A 19,621-nucleotide genomic window follows, 5' to 3' on the forward strand; every position below is an offset into this window, starting at 1 on the left:
ATTAATCAGAACTGGCTTTGACAAGCATTGTGGCAATTGGACAATTAAAACAGACATGGGGGGAAGAAGAACAAACTGGGGATGAGGGTGGAGAAAACAGTGGAACAGTGAATGAACGAAAACCCAGATGTTCATTAAAACTAATAAAATTTAATAAATTTAAAAAAAGAATGTCAGCTTAAAGACTTAAGATCCTTATCCAAAACATAATATTATCAGTTACTTTTTATGGATCTAAAAATTGAACAATGAATGAAGACCACAGAACAGTTTATGCCTTTGAATTATGGTACTGGTGGGGAGTACCTAATATCCCATAGGATGCCATATATACATAGAATTACCAACATATGTGTCTCGGAGAAAGTACAACCAGAGTGCTCTGTAGAAGCCAGGATGGTAAAATTTTGTCTGTCTTCCTTTGGGCGTATTTTCAGGAGGAACCAATCTTTGGAAAAAGACATTCTAGGAAAAGTAGATGGTCAGTGTAAGAGGGGAAGATCCACCACAAGGTAGATTGACAGTGACTGCCACAGTGATCTTGAACAGAACAGAAATTGTAAGGTTGACACAGTTTAGGGCAGTGTTCAGATATACTGTTTGTAGGGTTACCGTGGGTCATGACTTGATGGCACCTAATAAGAATAACAAAATATGGGATAATTATTGGACTAATAATAGAGATGGAGAGAGTCTTTGTTCATTTACTAAAGTTATAATGATTTTTGTTTCCTGTAATTTAGATTCCACCCCCCCCTCCCTTAAAAACATTCCAGCAGACCCTTAAAGTTCTGTCTGGTCACATGGAACACAGCTGACTCAGATAGTGGCTGAGGTCTAGCTCTTTTGCACCCAAGGTTTTATTTATGTCTCTTTGAACTAACTTTTTGGAACTTGAAGAAAAAAACAACCCAAAGCTTCTAACTAGACTGATCTGGTTTGATTATAGTTGATACAGTAAAATTGGAACAGACTCAAATTTGTGAAATAATGTTGTACTGGAATAGTAACCTGAAAGGGGAAAATTATTAGTTAAAAGATTCGGAAAGAGAGACTTGGAAGAGGCACAGCGAGCCCTTTCAGAGGCCTGCTGTTGAAGACTGAGTTATAGCTAGTACTATGGACAGTGGCACACAACCAAAGTGCTATGGGTTCTGCCATCTTGGAGCTGGGCACCATCATTTCCAACTGTGTCTGTCAGAGATTTTGTTGCTTGCAGCATGTATACTGCCCTTGTTTTCTAAGAGGGAGATTAAGTTGTTGACAGAGGCTCAACCTATAATTTTCCCATTTCAGTTCTTTTTCCTTTTCCACATTTTTTCAAATTCAGGTTCCTTCTGATTTCCCTTTGTCAGCTGTGACTTAACCAAAAAGCACTAGCTCAAATCCATGAAAATAATGTGCTTAGAGGTGTTGAAAATTACTCTGGCTTTTTAATTTATATTTGTCTTTAGAAGCTAAAAGTTAAAATAAAAGTTTTAAAAGGTTTTTTTATTGTACATTAATCTGCACTCATTGATTAGCAAGTCGTTCCTATTATGTCCTTTTCTTTAGTTTTATCATCTTGCTTTTTGTGGCTCATTGTCTTCCCTTCCATACCAGAGGATGATAGTCTAGAAGTGAAAAACAGCATAATTTGAATTAGCAGAAGAATCCAAGCATTTAGAAGTAATATAAGAAACTGTTTTAGTGTAATAATCTAAACAGTATATACTGGGCATGTTAACATTTTCTCAGGAAATAGTTTTATCTATTTTCTGTCCTCCAAACACTGAAAGCTATAATCCCTGAGCAAAGGGTCTCATTAGTTTTTTCGTTCTGTGTGTATCTGTAATGTGGGGTCATTTACAAAGGCTGCATCCTGTGAAATCCAATAAAGGATATCCCACAAGGAGGAGGATATTCATTCTGAAAAACTGCTTCTGAATTCAGCAATATTCTTTTATGTACATGCTAATCTGTCGTTCTAAAGGAGGACTTAAAAGTGTGTGTGTGTTTATTTAAAATGCATATATATTATTTAAAATACATACATATTTTAAAATGTATATGCAGATATAATGTATATATTTAAAAGAAATACATATATATATTTGAATACGTAGATATAATATTTTATATATGTTTCTATGGTAGGGCTTTCTTTTCAAGATAAAGTTGCACTTATATATTTTTTATTGTTATAATTACTGTTATTGGACCCTCAGCTAGGTTTGTTGTGTTGTTGTTCATTGCCATCGAGTCAGAAGAGACTCATAACTGACCATTCAGTGGGTTTTCAGGGGCTGTAAATTGCATGGGAAAAGATTTCTCATTTTCCTCCATGGAGGAGCTGGGAGATTCGAGCCCGTGGCCTTTGGGGCTGGCAATGTAACTCTTATCCAGTAGGCCGCCAGAACTCCTTCTCTAGGAGGAGTAATTATTCAGTAATTATAACATTGTACAGAGTACAGCACCCCAGTTTAGGAATAGTAGTTCTAGCAGCTCTTTGTTGTGTAGAATACACAAGACTCATCTATTTACTTGGTTATTTGATTTATCTGTGATAGTCTTCTGCTTATAACTTGATGGGGATTTTGTTTACTTAGGATTCTCTTGCTGTGCATTTGGAAACAAACATGTCTGTGTCTCTATTCTTGAGCTTTGGTGACTTAGTCATTTTAATTTATGAGTTTCAAAGACAGTTTTCTTGCTGTCATCTTATATCCGCATCTTATAAACTTATTGACTTGAATTATATAGAGGGTACATATTATTATTCCCATTTTAGAATTTCACCATGGAAGCAAAGGGAAATTCACTATGCATACTAGGACTAGAACTACAGACTTCTTATTCTGAGGTTACTGTTACTACATTATTTATTGTCTGCTAACAGAAATGCCAGAAGTTTGAATGTACCAGCTACTCTGTAATAGAGAGAAAAAAGAAGATATTCTGTTCTTATTAAGATTACTGCTTCATAATCCTACTGGAGGAGTTCTGGTGGTCTAGTGGATAAGGAGTTGCATTGCCAGCCCAATGGCCAGTGACTTGAATCTCCAGCTCCTCCTTGGATGAAAATGAGCAATCTTCTCTCATGCAATTTACAGCCTCTGAAAACTCACTGGATGGTCAGCTGTGAGTCTCTTCTGATTCAATGGCAATGAACAGTGACAAACCTAGCTCAGGGTCTGCATGAGTTGAATTCAGCCGCCTGGCAGTGGATTTTTTTTCCCTTTGGTCAGTAGCATCAGGATGGATGGTGAAGAGATTGAGATTGTTCACAGCTTCAGTTTGCTCGGCTCCACGGTCAACACTCTTGGCACAGTAGCCAGGAAATCAAAACGTATTGCGATGGGAAAGTCTGCGGTTAGGGACCTCTCTAAAGTACTCAAGAGCAACGGTGTCTCTCTGGAGACTAAGGTCCGTCTGATACAGGCCATGGTTTTTGCAATCACTTGTTATGCATCAGAGAGTTGGACAATGACTAGGGAGGATAGAAGGAAAATTGACGCCTTTGAGCTGTGATGCTGAAGAAGAGTATTGAATGTACCATGGACTGCCAAAAAAACAGATTCATCGTAGAGAGGATTAAACCAGGCTGCTCCTTGGAGGCAAGGATTCTGGGGCTTCGTCTGACATACTTTGGACATGTTGTAAGGAGAGACAGGTCTTTAGAGAGGGACATCATGCTGGGTAGAGTAGAGGGACAGCGCAGGAGGGGAAGACCCTCTATGAGGTGGATTGATTCAGTGACTGGGGTATTCGGGATGGGTGTGTCAGAGGCAATGAGATTGGCACAGGATAGAGCATGGTTTAGGGCTGTTGTACATAGGGTCGCTATGAGTCGCAAACGACTCGACGGCACATAACAACAACAAAGGATGTAACCGGAACAGATTGAAGAAAAGTAAATATATTTGTTTTTCCATAAACCATAATCGTAAAAATGCAGACTCTGTTATCTTTTCTTATATTGATTTGCTCATATTAAATTCAGAGAAAAAACAGTCACCTGTAAAGAAAAGAAAAAGATTTGTATGTTTAATATCCAGAGAAATTATATTTAACATATATTGTCTACAGTGATTTTTCTAAGATAAGCAGTTTTTGCTTAAAGGAAGTAGGCTGTGCTTAATTGTCAAACCGATAAAAAAATATAAAATCAAATCATTAGTGGGATTGAGATGAAGGTATTGCTGTCAGACCCAGCAGTCTAATTGCTGGCTGCTGTATACTCCATGTAATGTGGTTGGTTACGGTGGCTTTGTGGTCCTCCTGAGTCTATTTTGGAAGCTGCAGTTTAGCCACATTTTCCAAAGCCACTAAATATGAATAATGGGTTATTTGATTCACTGTTTTGAAAGGAGGGAGTAAAGGACTGGTACATGCTGAGTTTATTCTAGAAATAGCTGTGATATATAAGGAAGGAAGGGGGTGCACATCTTTTATGAAAAGATTGAGTGCTTTGGGAAGGCTTGCTCCCTTTTTGATATTTTACAGTGCTTTTGTCTATAACTATTTTGGAATGTGAGTATAGTTCATTGGTTCTGGACACAGATCATCTAATTCTTTTTGTTGTGTAGAAAGCAAGAGGCATTATCTCCATGCATAATTAGTTATATTCAAAAATTCACCACATTAGGAGGACCTCCTGAAGATTCTTTAGATAACTTGGCCCTATTAAAAATTCTGTGACTTCTTTCTAGATATGAGTTGAATGAAAAGAACTCAGTAACATAATTTTTTTGGATCTGTCAATATTGGGCTGTGCCCTCCTAGTCACTCAAATGTGGTGTTTATTCTAATTTGTTAATAAAGAAGAAAGGCTTCTGGTTAAAAATTACAGCTGTCTATTATCCAAAAAATAGCTTTGGTCATGAAAGGTGTGTTCAGCACATTATAAAAATTGAATTTGGAAGGATGTACTTCTGTCATAAAATTTGTAACAGTTTTTCCTTCTTTAAAGGTTAAAGGGGAGAGAACTGTTTCAGACAGAAGCAGCTTCAACTTACTGAGTTGTTCTGTGCTGCTGGTTTCTCCAGATCGCTCATTCTCTTTTTTTGTTTTGTTTTGTTTTTTCCTCCTCCTTCTATCAAGACACATTTACTATGGATTTTATATGTACTCTACCCTTATATGCTGGACATTTCAGTTGCTTTTAAGCAGTCCACGTTGTTGCTGCTTACAGTTGAGGTTCTGCTCATTCATGGTGCCTCACACACAGCAGAACTTCTTCCTAGGCTTTTCCACAGTTGTAATCTTTCAGGAGAAGACTGCTCAGACTGTCTTCCAAAATGATTCAGGGAGGTTTCAAATTGCCAACCCTTGGGCTCGCAGTCAAGTGCTTAGCTATTCGTGCCACCCACATCCTCCTGCAGTCCAAATTAGTGGCTTCTTACATATTTCTATTCTACAGATGAAGCTTTTGACTAATGATTCTGTTTTCTACTGGCTTATATGGCTATCTATGTTCCCTCTCCATATAATTTTAAGGAGATGGTGTATAGAATTATTACTGCCTAAAGTAATACAGAATTTTAACCGAGGTATAACTATATTGTTTAGTGGGTTTTAAAAAAATTTTGTGACATTTTGTTAAAGGAGAAATACTATCTTCTTTTTACATTTTTAAAATGCAAATTACATTACCTAAGAACAGGAGCTCTGGTGGCCCAGTGGTAAGGAGCTGCGCTGCTAACCCAAAGGCACATAATTCAGAATGCTAGTTGTTCCATGATAGAAAGATGGACAGTCTTCTGTGATTTACTGCCTCTGAAAACCCACTGGAGGGTCAGCTAGGAATTAGTTATAACTCTGTGATACATAAAAAGAAGAAAGAAATCGTGGAATTTTATCTTTATATCTAGGTTACTGAACCAGTATAATTCTCATACTCCGGGGTAGTTGCTATGATATTTGTCTTAGTCACAAGTAGAAAGCTGCTTTTATCAACTCTTTGATTAATAATATTTAACAGGCAGCAAAAGTAAATACCCTCTTCTCATAGGATTTATCTCAGAGGACAAATTATGCAATCAACTATTGGGTTAGTTACTCATTCACTACTAAATTTTGTATTAAAGTGCTACCAATAATAGTGCAAAGTATGTGAGACAAAGTCTTACCATCTTCACTTCTCAAAAAACATTCTGACTGTACTTCTTTCAAAACAGTTTTGTTCTTTTGACAGTTCATAGTCTAGTCAGTATTCTCCGCCAGTACCACAGTTCAAAGGCATCAATTCCTCTTTGGCCTTCTTTTTATTGTCTAATTTTCATATGCATATGGGATGATAGAAAATACCATGAGTTGGGTCAAAAGCATCTTAGTCTTCAAGATGATATCCTTGCTCTTTGACACTTTAAAGAGATTCTTTAAAGTTTAAAGGTGTATTTAGTACTTTGTGTGACATCTTGGCTGCTGCTTGAAAGCATGGATATTGGTTATGAATCCAAGCAGAAGTAAACTTTGACAACTTTAATCCTTTATCTGTTATCATAATGCTGTTGATTGGTTTAGTTATAAGGATTCTATTGGTTTGGGGTTTTTGGTGTGTTTTTTTTTGTTTGTTTGTTTGGTTTTGGGTTGTTGTTTTTTTTTATATATTGGTGTTAGTCCACACGGAAACTATAGTCTTTAAACCTGATTGGTAAATGCTTCTAATCTTCATTATTTTCTACAAACAAGGTTGTATTATATGAATATTTTAAGCTATTAGGACGTTATTCTCCAGTACTTTGAGCATTACAAGAGGAGCCAGTCCCTGGAGGAGGCTGTTATGCTTACTAAAGGGTCAACAAAAAGAAGACTATTAATGAGAAGGATTAATGACAATGACTGCAACAACTGTCTTAAGCACACAGAGACTGGAATAGTGGCACAGAATTTGATAGGGTTTTAATGTAAATAGAGTTCCAAGATGATCAACAGAATGGAATTATTGAACAATTTAAGTAATATCACATGCAAGCAGTATCTTGTTGAAGGTTATCTAAAAGCAGCTAGAACAAGTATATCAACAGAAACTGCCAGGAGTTCAAATAGGATTTAGAAGAGGCCATGGCAAGCTGAGAAAACTGGAAGGATGTCTTTGTGTTGTGTTTTGTAGATTATTAAAAGGCCTTTGTGTACTTCACAATGAATTATGGCCAACGTTGAGAAGAACGGAAATCCTAGAACACTTAATTGTACACATGTGAAATCTCTACCCAGTGGCAGTTGTATGAGCAGGGCAAGGGAACAACACTTCATGGTTTAAAATAAAAAAAAGCTTGCACAAGAGTGGTATCCTTTCTCCATATTTCTTCAGTCTGGGTGCTGAGCAAAAGCATTGAAGAATCTGTACTTTATGAAGAGGAATGTGGAATCAGAATTGGAGAAAAGACTCATCAACAGCCTATATTATGCAGATGACACAACTTTGCTCTTTGAAAGTGAAAAGATCTTGAAACACTGGCTTCAGAAAGTTAAGAGCTGCAACTTTCAGCATGGATTTTATCTTAGTATTAAGGAAAAATACAACCTTCATCAGTGGGCCTATACACAGCATCATGCTAGATATGAAAAGATTGAAGTTGTCAACAGTTTCATCTTGCTGGAATCCACAAGCAACACACTTGTTATGAGCATTCAGGAGATCAGAAGACATGTTATATTGTGACAATCTGCTGTTAAGGCCCTTTCTAAAGTTCTAAATTGTAATGATATTAATGACAAAAGTTGCACCTAAATAAAGCCATGGACTTTTCACTTATTTTCTGTGCATCTGCTAAGTAAGGATGACAGAAGAGAATTTATGCCTTTGAGTTGTGCTATCAGACACATGTACTGAATATCCCACAGGCTGCCAAGAGGACAAACAAATATGTTTTAGAGAAAGTGCAACCAGAATGCTCCTTGGAGGTGAAGATAGCCAAACTTTGTCTCATGTACTTTGGGTATGTCATTAGAAGGGGCTGGTCCTTGGAAAGGGACATCATGGTTGGAAAGTAGAGTGGCCAGGGAAAGAGAGGAAAACCTTCAGTTTGATAGATTGACCCAGTGACTGTAAAAATTGCCTCCACTAGATTTAATCACATGGGAGGAGACTATACTGTTGAGTCAGAACCAACGTATTGCTGACCCTCTGGCAGGCTGTCAGAGGGAGTAAAGCGCATGGGAGGAGATTACCCATCTTTCTTCAGCAGAGTAGCTGGTATCTATTGAATCAGAATTCTGGTGTATAATCGAGGGGATAACATTGGAAAAGTTAAGTGGTGAAAAGAACAAAAGGTTAGATGGCCTATATGTATGCTTTCTACCATCTACTTGGTTCATTCTGTAAGCAACTTGAGTCTCAATTTCCTCAACTTTAAATAGGAAAAAAAAGTCCTTACTGAAGAATGTTGTCTGGAAGATTGAGTGAGGTGATGAAGGTGAAATTGCTTTGCAAGCTTTAAACTGTTCTTTAACCATATACAATTATAATTTTAAATTTATCCACCATCTCTGTGTTAGGTGATAATATAATCAAGGAATTATCCAGTGCCATTTTTTGGACATTACATCTTACTCATTTACTTACCAGGTTCCTTTCTCTTGAGGCAAGATATGCATTTTTCCCTTGTGATCACTGAAGGAACCAGCATGATAAGATGAGAACTTTAAGTGTGGATAAGCTCTTCATTGCTTGTTTTTGAACCTCTTTGCTATGTAGCATTTTTGTGTGTGTGTAATCATGAAAATGATTTTGGAGAGGAAAGTGATTACATCCCAGAGAAGAATTTTAACTGTGCATTATGCTTCATTTTTAAATTCATCTCATACTTTTTTTCATTCCTTGGCTGTGACCATCTGGATCTCTTATAAAGAACTTGGTTCTTTCTAACAATTTCAGGTAGAAACATGTCTTAAAATAGTGGGAAGGATCCTTTGTCACAGCCTATATTTCGTTTCAAAAAGACTGAGAAATGTGAAGATATACTGAGTCTTTTTAATTATTGTGCTTAATTGTTTTTCTTTAAAGTGGTATTTCTTTGACCATGCACCAAAGATAGGATGATGAGAACATTTTGGATAGGAAATAATTTACAACTCATAAAGTGATGCTTGCCTGTGCGGGGAAGGAGTGTCTCAGGTTTCTCCCTTATAAATTATACTTTGTTGCTAAATAAATGGAAAATGTTTTATTTTTTTGAGGGTCAGTACCAACTGCACTGATACAGAAAGAATAATAATATTAGTGTAATAATACAGAGCCCTTCTTATTATCCATGTTATCTTTGTTTAAAGATGAATCCTAGAACTGACATTTTATATCGGTGATGAAAAAATACACTAAGTTTTATGTTTGTTGAGTCTAATGAAATGTTAAAAACTCTGCCTTTTTCCTTTTCCATTAGGTTCTTGTTCATTCTCTTAGGTCCTAAGGGGAAAGCCAAGTCCTACCATGAAATTGGCAGAGCCATAGCCACCCTGATGTCTGATGAGGTATGGAATTGTGAAAATAGGGCTTCTGGAAGCCCTACTTATGTTTTCATACTGTGGACTGGCTGTTGTAATTTATTCGGTTCAAGTAATGTGATTACCAGACATTTTTAAAATTCATTTGTGACAAGTATGCTGACTTCTAAGCAGTTATTGATTAGAAGGTATATTTTGTTTTTTCATCACATTCGAAACTATGTTGGAACTCAGCATATTTTCCATTATTTTTCTGCTATCATTTAAATAAGGAACTGATAAATGTTAAATAGTTATGAAACTTACCATATTTTATCAAAATTGGATTATATAGGAAAAATAATACCCTGTGTGCTTTCCTTCAAAGCCTGATGTCCTTTTCAAAAGACTGGTCTCTTCTGACGACGTGCCCAAACTATGTAAATTGGAGTTTCAAAATCCTTGCATCCATGGAGAAGTTTGATGAGGTAGATTGACCCAGAGACTAGGGTTATGGGAGTAGGTGTGTTGTAGGCCTTGAGACTGACTCAGGATAGGGCAGAGTTCAAAGCTATTGTACTATGATTAGCAGGCAACTCAGTGTCACAGAACAGCAACAACAAATCTGGTTTGTTTGAGTGGTGGGGTTTTTTTTTTGTTTTGTTTTATTTAGTTATCAGAATTTGCATGTTTGGGCAATCTTCTGTTGTGGAAAAGAATGATAGAAATACTAAAATATGTTAGCAATAATTACTACAGAGTATCTAATACTTAAGTGGTTTTAGTCTTAGACAAACAGCAACATGGAGAGCGCTGTTTGCCTAATGGTTAGAAAGTTATGCTACCAAGCCAAAGGTAGGTGATTTTAATCTGGTCCGGTTTTAATTTATTTTGGTCAAACATTCTTCTAAGTGGTATAGCACTGGTCTCTCCATTTGCTGTACAAAGGTAACTCCTGTTTGCTGTGAGGCTAAAAAATGTAAAACTTATGTATCAATGTGATAATGGTTACCCATGGTGGACAGTGTTTGGTGGAGCTCACCAATTAAACAAGCTTGGAAGCAGGAGTGGCATCCTCTTCCAAAATGACTTGCCTCCAGAAAGAAACAATGAAAATTATACAAGTGTTCATGTCTTTTGTTCATAGGGTTGCTATGAGTCCTCTGAGACTCATGGCACCTAACAACACCACCAACAACAACAATCTAGTACATTGGGTTATATTCTTACTGATTCTTATAGCAGTTCAAATGTTGCTACACTCATTTCAGATATATTGTTATTGTTATGTATCACCCCCATTGGATATTACTCAAAGCTGATCCTCCAGCTGGTTTTCAGAGGCAGTAAATCACATAGGAGCAGATTCCTCCTTTTTCTTTTGTAACAGTTGATGGATTCCAGTCACCTGCCTTCCTAATAGCAGTGAAACTCTTTAACACTGTGCCACCAGAGTTCTCTATCTTTCTGATAAAATACCATTCAGTATTGTCTCAGAAGAGGAAAAAATGTCATTAGAATATAGATCAATGATTCCTGCTTTTGTGTCTTTTAAATTTAATTATTTATGCCAAGGGTTCCCCTACCCCTTGATTTGTCATTTTCTCTGTTTGCTAAGTGAGAAAAAAGGTACTTTTTCCCTCTGATGTAGGTTTATGAATTAGTAATGCTTTGGGCTATGACTGAAGGTATGTATGACTTGTGGTTTAAACACTTTTCGGTTTATCTCATATCAAGAGACGTTTGGGGTTAGATTGATTTAATGTGGCTGCTTAATAATAAGTCTAGAAACAAGACTCTTGCTCATTGGTCTTAAGATTTGTAAGGTCAGCTTTGAACCTAACATCTGGTGCCACGTTTGAGTTGGCCGCACAGCTCCTTGGGTGCCCTAGCTGTGTTTGTTTCTTTTGTGAGGTAGTCGAAAGTTTACCAGGCTTTTTTTTTTTTTTTTAATGTAGTGAGTGTCTTGCTAAGAACTTCTGACTTATGGACAACTCATAATTTTTAGGTAAAATTGGAGCTTCTTGCACTCAAGGAAACTTAAGTAAGAATTATGTTCATTGGCTTGAATTAGTTGCACATTCTAAAGATCTAAGTTAGCAATGGCTCTCGTTTGTACGAGGAGAACTGCCCGTATCTCATTGGTCAGAAAAATCAATCCTCATCTGTAGGTGAGGCTAAGATAGCAACTGTGGTCTTCCAGTTACCATTAATAGATCTTTGGTGGCATAGTGCACAACGCATTGAGCAAATTTTACAGCCTTAGAAACTCAATGAAGAGTGACTTTTGAGTGGGCTCAATCTATAATATAGTAGGAGGAGGGTATATTGTACAGTAGTTATAGCACTTGACTGCCAACAATAGGTTTGCAGTATGAAACCAGCTTCCTTGGAAGAAGTATCAGCCTGCCTCCATAAAGATTGGAAATCCTGTGGGGAACCTCTTCTGTGTCCTGGAGAATTGCTCTGAGTCAGGTTCCACTTGATAGCGTCACTTTGGTTTGGTTTCGGAAGTGGGAGGTAGCAATGGAAAATAAAGATGGTTAAGTCTACCACAAATTATATACTGGCACTTTGAGTGGCCTTTTTTTTTCAACCCCATGAGCCTATCCTAACTAAATACTATTTGTTGACTTTTAAAAATTCTTGTTGAGAAAAGAGCTGAGTTAGTCCCAGTTGTTAAGAGTAGGCAAGAACATTTCATAGGGGTCACCTTCTGTTCTAGAGATTAAAGAGTTTGATTTATGAAACATGAAACTTAGGTATGTCTATAGGACTTTGGGATCGTTGGCTTAGTAAGAGAAAGGGAACAATTGACAAGATTATGTGCTTTCTGGAAGTTCCTTCTTTGGAAGTGCTTAAGAAGCGTGAAGTGTTTTCTGCACTGAGTGTTTTAGGTGCTGCGTTACCTAAAGATAGATGGATGATAACCAATTACAGTTCCTTTGTTCTGTGTGCTGCCAATATGACTCAGGTTTTTGTTTCTTTAATCAAAACTTAAATTATATGTTTGAGAGCTGTAATGCTGGGGTGTAGCCTGATCTTAACACACAGCTTAACCTTTCTTTTCTTGATTTATCAGCAGTTATTTGTCACAGTAATTTTTATTTCAGGAAAATGACTTTTCAGCACATTTTTCCAAACCATTTTCTTTTGGATTTTCTACCAACTCTTATCAGGGGTACATACCAGTGGGAGATGAGAGACAATATTACCTTTTCCTAGAATACTTATTTAATATATTGGGTTGAAGATAAATAATAGGAAATGTGGCAACAGAGCTGTGATAATATTTCAATGGATTAACATTTATATTATTCGGTTTGACATAATATGAGAGTCCCCTTGTGATAGTAGCTATATTTTATTGCTCTGTAGGTGTTCCATGACATTGCTTATAAAGCAAAAGACAGGCAGGACCTGATTGCTGGCATTGATGAGTTCCTGGATGAAGTTATTGTCCTTCCACCTGGAGAATGGGATCCAGCAATCAGGATAGAGCCTCCCAAGAGTCTTCCATCATCTGATAAAAGGTAAATTAGCAGACAGATGGAATGGTAGGACATCCCTAGGACGAGGCTTATGTTTGGAGGATGAAATAAGATCAGGCTGCTTCTCTCCTATTTCCAGGTTCCCACTTAACTTGGTATATTTTCTCAAGTGAATCCACATATGCTTTGGTTCCACATTCTTTTGAAGTGTAAAATGAGTGTCATAAGCTGTAGTGTTCTTCAGTGATTATAAATTAGGAAATAAAACTCAAATTATAATATTGAAAAACATCACAGAATCTCTGTGAGGATGTCCTGGGGACTATATGTGTTGTTATTTTTGTTACATGTCATCAAGTCTGTTTAAACTCATAACAATATCATGTTATGAAATAGAACTACCCTTTAAAACTTTCTAGGCAGTAATCTTTACAGGAGTAAATACCTAGGTCTTTTTTGTTAGCAATACAGCATTTAGTCATTACCCCACTACGCTCTTCCCTTTACAAGTGGAATGATCAATTTACTCAACATGCGTTCCTGTAGACATAATAGTCTAAGAAATCAAATAAAATTATTGAAGTAAAATGGTTTAATAACAGTTTACCACTACCCATGTTTTCTTCTTTTATGATAGACAGTTCATTCAGCTTTCCCATTCAACTAATGGTTTGTCTTGATGCTAAATATCACACTTTAAGAATTGTGTGCTACATGGTGCTTTCTCAAAAAATTACAAGTAAAAATACCATTTGACTCAGAAATTCCACTACTGGGGATATACCCCAAAGAGACCAGAACTGTCACCCAAGCAGATATATGCACACCCATGTTTATCATGGCTTTGTTCACAGTAGCAAAGAGTTGGAAACAACCTAAGTGCCCATCAACAAATGAATAGATGGAGAAGCTCTGATATATTCACACAATGGACTACTACACTTCATTGAAAAACAAGGAACTCATAAAATATTATTCAAAGTGGATGACCCCAGAGGACATTATGCCGAGTGAAATAACTCAGTCACAAAAGGACAAATACTGCATAGTGCCACTGTTCTAAAATGGGACTGACATAGGGGTTGGGGGGAGACTAAGAAAGATGGGATAAATAATGTATACTGCATTGAAATAGATGAGGGAGAGAACTGTTTAAAAGAGATATATGATTTTAGGTATTATTGTCATGACAGGAGTCCAGAACAAAGGCTACATAGTGGAGTGGACTTAGGGGGATGGATTGTATAAAAATGAAAGAATTTTTCTTTTCAAAGAGAAGAACGGACTGGAGGGGAGGGGTGGGCCAGGAGAAAAGTGCAACAACGAATGTATGGAAATGCATGAAAAAAAATTGTGTGCTACAATAGTGGAAGGGACTATTCTTTCTTCCAAAAGATGCTTATCTCATGTCTTCTTTAATTAGTATATGTTATAGCTGAGAAGTAGATTAATGAAATAAACATTTCTTCTTGCACTTTCTTGTTTTATTTAGAAAGAATATGTACTCAGGTGGAGAGAATGTTCAGATGAATGGGGACACGCCCCATGATGGAGGACATGGAGGTGGAGGGCATGGGGATTGTGAAGAATTGCAGCGAACTGGAAGGTAACTGATGGACCCTTTGTCATTCGTGATGTCATTCTCTTTAGGTCTAAGTTGCTTCTCATTTTTCTGTCAGCATTTGATTTACTGCTTTGTTAATTTATTAATTAAAAATATTTCACTTGTGTTAGTTGGACTCAGATAATGGGAATACAACAGTGAACTAAACAGAGCTTTCTGACTTTATGGAATTTATTTTGTAATGACAAGATAGAAATGATAAAGAAATAAATGTGTTGATGGTTTTACCAAGGGGAAAAAAGGAGAAATAGAGTATTTTGCAGTAGGAGAAAGTTATTATTGTAGGTATGATGGGTAGAGAAAGCCTTGGAGAGAAGGTAGCTTTTGAGTGACGCTTTGAAGGAGATGGGAAACAGGCCATGTAGCTGGAGGGAGAGAGAAGAAGTGTGCCAAACCAGGTACAAGGGATGTCAGCATAGCATGCTTCCTTTGTACTAGTGATGGAAATGAAGTGAGTGAGAGGAGGTACTGGAATAAGGTCCAAAGAAATTCAGTGAATGAGTGTAAAATGAAGAGACTGAGTAATGTGCCAGTCTTGCTCACTTGGTTTTCCCAATTCTGTCTCTTCCCTGTAAGAAGCAAGTAACATGGTAACAAAATGAGCAAGTAACAGGTATAAGTCTTCTTTCCTTCTAAGTCTTTCTAAATTACCAAGTTCCTCAAGTTATTTTGCGCTCCATATAATAAATTTTTATTTAATATTCATTTTATGAAAATTTGACTTTTTAAAACTTTTAAAGTTTTACTTTTCATAGAAAACAGATAAAAATATGTCATTTACTGAGCAGTTGAATCTGAACGAATCTTATTTCTTTGCCCCTGTAGCTCACTTGTATTTTTTTCCTAGACTAGACCTTCCTTCTCTTTAGAGCTGAGATGTACCTTTAATTATTTTTTTTTTACTTAAAATTTATTTTATCTTTTTCCTATTTTTCGTTTCATGCATGCTGGAGTCATAGGCCCAGAGCCATGCATGACCCTTTATTTACAAAGACAGCCCAGACAGAGCCCTGGGGCAGAGCTGGGTGATTACACACACAGAAATATAATTCTGGTAGAGTGATAGTCCATATTGGAAATCTGAACTATGAGTAGGTAGTCAAGGTTTCAGGGAGCTGTTACCTTTGAAGAGATAACATCCTGGGCAGAGAGAATACATGAAAAAGGCTGAGATGTGAGATTTACCTGGCGAAGGAGGAATTGACCAAGATGTAGGATGAGTAGAGTTGACAAGGAGGCGTAGCTTGTCTTGCAGCACAACATGAGGCATGGCTTCCTCCCTCAGTTGTTTTAGGGGCTTACTCAAAATCATTTCCTCAGACAGGCTTTTCTGGACTCTTAACTGAAAGGTAAATTTTATTTACCACTCCTCCGGTACTTCATAACTGTCTTTCCCACATTATGTTTTTTTCTTCTGTTCTTATCAGTATTTATCAATTTCATCAATGTTTTACCTGCTTATTTATTATCTGTTCCCCTCACAAAAAGTAATTCTACAAATGGGAGGGATTTTTGCTTATTTGGTTCACTGCTGTATATCTTACACCTAAGAAATACCAGACACTTCAGTTGCTCATAAACATTTGTGGAATGACTATTTGAAGCAATGAATATGGGAAGAAAACTTTGGTGAGAGTATAAGAGGCCTTGTATGATCTGCACACATTTGGATGTTTATCTCTAAGGAGTGAGAAAGTTTAACTCATTAACACTAGATACTTTCGTTGAAAGACCAACTTAACAAACTTTGAGGGAAACATGATTCCTAATATGATGACCAAAAAGAGAAAGTGATAGGGAAGAAAAAATCATACTTCTCTGCAGATGTCAGGTTTCATCTTAAATGGTCAAATAGCATCATGCTACTAATGCAAGCATTTTAAGTACACGTTCTTTGTAGTTCAGTACATTATCTCCAGGCTAATTTGAGAGTATTTCTTTTTCATTGTCACATGTTTGCTTTCTCCCTGCCCAGGTTCTGTGGTGGACTAGTTAAGGACATAAAGAGGAAAGCACCATTTTTTGCCAGTGATTTTTATGATGCTTTAAATATTCAGGCTCTTTCAGCGATTCTCTTCATTTATCTGGCAACTGTAACTAATGCTATCACTTTTGGAGGACTGCTCGGGGATGCCACTGACAACATGCAGGTGGGTATGGTTCTGGGGAGGACACAAATAGTACAGCCCAGATTGCCTTCCTCACCCCTCCAGCTCAGTTAGAAGCAGATGGCCTTTCAGTTACTCAGTGTGATTTTCTTTCTTTTGCTGGATGCTGCATTTTACTTTGCTTCTGGCCTGCTGCTGTATTTCTAGCATTTTAGTAATTATAAAAATAGCTCGATGAAATCTGGCTTGAGTCATAAGTGGGGAAAAAGAGAAGGAAATGAGGATACACAATTCTATTTGGGCAAAAGCCTATCAGCTGCTTTAATTTTGTGCAGCGCACAAAGTTTAGCTCTTCAACAATCTGGAATGTATGGATCATATACTGTTAAACTTGATGATAGCTCTCTTTTCTGGGGGGGGTGCATGATTAGCTCCATTTTCCACTTGAACAAATAAGATTTTCAAATGATTGGGTGATTTTCTCAAGGTTTGGTTTCTGTATATACAGTTAGATGTTTCAGTGATACCTGAAATTGCCTCTTATTAGGCCATCATGCCTTGACATACTTTGTATGAATCAAAATGTAGTGATAATTTGCAGCTGACTTCTTTTCATCAATAAAATAGTTATTGTTACAGAAGAGATATTTTAGATTTCCAGAAAAAAAAATAGGAGAGAGCATTTGTGGATCTAATCATTTAAAAAGGAACCAAAATGATTCAGTGGTTAAACATTTAGCTGCTAAAAAAGAATTTGACAGTTTGAACCACCAGCTGCTCAACATGAAAAATATTTGGCATTTTGAATTTTCAAAGTTTCCAACCTTGAAAACTTATGGGTGGTCCATGTCTTCCATCTAGGGTCTCTACCAGTCAGAATTGACTTGATGGTAACAAATTTAGTAATTTTAAAGAAACTTACATGAATACAGAATGGTAAATAAAGATGATATTTTTATGAAAACAATCAGATGAGACCCTTTTAATCCCTGACCTTTTTACTTTAATATGTATTATTAGTTTATTTTGCATAACCAACCAGCATATTAAAACACACACACAACAACAACAAAACCAGCTGATTCCATAGAATTGCTTTTCTTTCACTACTGTTTTCTTCATAGGCGTATTCATTCTCCAGATTTCTGCCTAAATACAAAAATGAGATAGGGAGTGTTAACCCTAGGAAAAAGAGAGAAATCACTTTAAAAAAATTACACACCCACTCCTCACTTATCAACATGGTTAAGTTGCAGAGACCAGGTTGTTATGCAAAAGCCAGCATTGTGCAAAAATGGAAGATGACTACATCATTATGCAACAAAGAAATTAAATCACTATGTAACAGCTAAATTAAAGCATTACATAATTGCCCAATTAAATAATTACATAATTGCCAAATTACATCATTATATAACTGAAGCCACGAAGAATGAGGATCCAGCCACATTGACACACTGCATTAACCCTCTTAATTAGTATCGCTCTCACCTTATATCTCAGCATTCATTAATGCCAAGTAAGTGTATGTCATTAATACTCAAAGTAGTTGGAGAGTCTATTTTCTTGACTGTTGTAAATGTGAAAGGCCAGGTAATGTGACAGTAGGTATATGAGGAGTAGGTGTATATAGCACGGACTGCCAAAAGCACAAACAAATCTGTATTGGTAAAGTGTAGCCAGAATGCTCCTTCGAAATGAAGCTGATGATGCTTTGTCTTACATGTTTTGAGCATGTTACCAGGAAGCACAAGTCTCTAGAGAAAGATGTTACTTTACACAGGAAAGTAGAAGGTCGGGGAAATTGACGAAGAGTCTCAGTGATGTGGATTGACACAGGGGGTGCCACAGGGGACTTGAGCACAGCAGCGATAGTGAGACTCTATCATATGGAGTTAGTGTAAGACGAAGCTGATTCAGTGGCATCTAAAAAGAACAAAATGCATTTTTTTATCCCATGGAGACTTCCAAAAGAACGACCAAATCTATCTTGAAGGAAGCGCAACCAGAGCGCTCCTTAACAGCACAGAGAGCGAATCATTGTCTCACTTATTTTGGGGTGGGTGTTTTTAGGAGGGATCAGTTTTTGAGATCATGCTGGAAAATGTAGAGGGTCAGTGAAAGAGATGAAGACTATGAGCTAGATTGACACAGTGACTATAACAGGGGCTTGAGAAGGGCAGAAATCACGAGGATGGCACGGGATGAGCCAGCGTTCAGCTCTGTTATTCATTGGTCCTAGAGTTGTTGACACCTAACAACAACAACTTTGTGTCAGTTCCAATTCTTAATAACCCCTTTTATAACCAAACAGAAATGCCGTCCAATTGTGTCAGTGGTGACTTGTGTGTCACTGAAAAGGCCCGTTGGAATTTCTACACTCAGATGGACTAGAAAGAAGGACTTACTGATATTCTTACAAAAGTCAGCTAATGAGAAGTCTCAGGAGCAGAGCAGTATTATCCTGTTGTGCGTTAAAACCACCTCAATAGCAACAAAGACTTTTGAGAGGGCTGTAATATCTTTCAGAGTAAATGAGAATATCTTTGCGCACATAGTTTCTAAACATTTTTTTACCCTTGTCCTGTTACTGAGAAGGTGGTATTACATTCCCTATGTGTCATTTGATTGCCATGCTGTAACTGAATGGAGTTCCTCTGTAGCAACGAAGACTTAGCTCCAGAATGCTGCTTCTGAGACTAGAGATGCCACTTAGTCTTTTGTTAGTCTCCCTTATTGTTATGTGCCATTGAGTCTTTTGCGACTCATAGCGACCCTATGTACAACATCCCTAAACCCTGCTCTATCCTGCACCAACCGCACTGCCTCTGACACACCCATCCCGATTACCCCAGTCACCGAGTCAATCCATCTCATAGAGGGTCTTCTCCTCCTGCGCTGTCCCTCCACCCTCCCAAACATGATGTCCCTCTCCAAGGACCTGTCCCTCCTTACAACATGTCCAAAGTATGTCAGATGAAGCCCCAGAATCC

The 19,621-nt window shown here is 37.2% G+C and overlaps 1 protein-coding gene across 2 annotated transcripts in view; it reads left to right on the forward strand.

The window, feature by feature from the left end:
- SLC4A4 (solute carrier family 4 (sodium bicarbonate cotransporter), member 4) overlaps positions 1-19,621 on the forward strand; it is a 497,732-nt gene that overhangs the window by 315,564 nt on the left and 162,547 nt on the right. For both annotated transcript variants that reach the window (XM_006896827.1, XM_006896828.1), the window contains exons 8-11: positions 9,366-9,453; positions 12,784-12,938; positions 14,389-14,502; positions 16,496-16,670. In XM_006896827.1, the coding sequence (XP_006896889.1) occupies positions 9,366-9,453; positions 12,784-12,938; positions 14,389-14,502; positions 16,496-16,670 (532 nt within the window). The remainder of the gene's footprint in view (positions 1-9,365; positions 9,454-12,783; positions 12,939-14,388; positions 14,503-16,495; positions 16,671-19,621) is intronic.

The sequence above is a fragment of the Elephantulus edwardii genome, unplaced genomic scaffold, assembly GCF_000299155.1.
Source record: "Elephantulus edwardii isolate Elephantulus edwardi_28Jun2011 unplaced genomic scaffold, EleEdw1.0 scaffold00192, whole genome shotgun sequence".
In the NCBI taxonomy this organism is placed as follows: domain Eukaryota; kingdom Metazoa; phylum Chordata; class Mammalia; order Macroscelidea; family Macroscelididae; genus Elephantulus; species Elephantulus edwardii.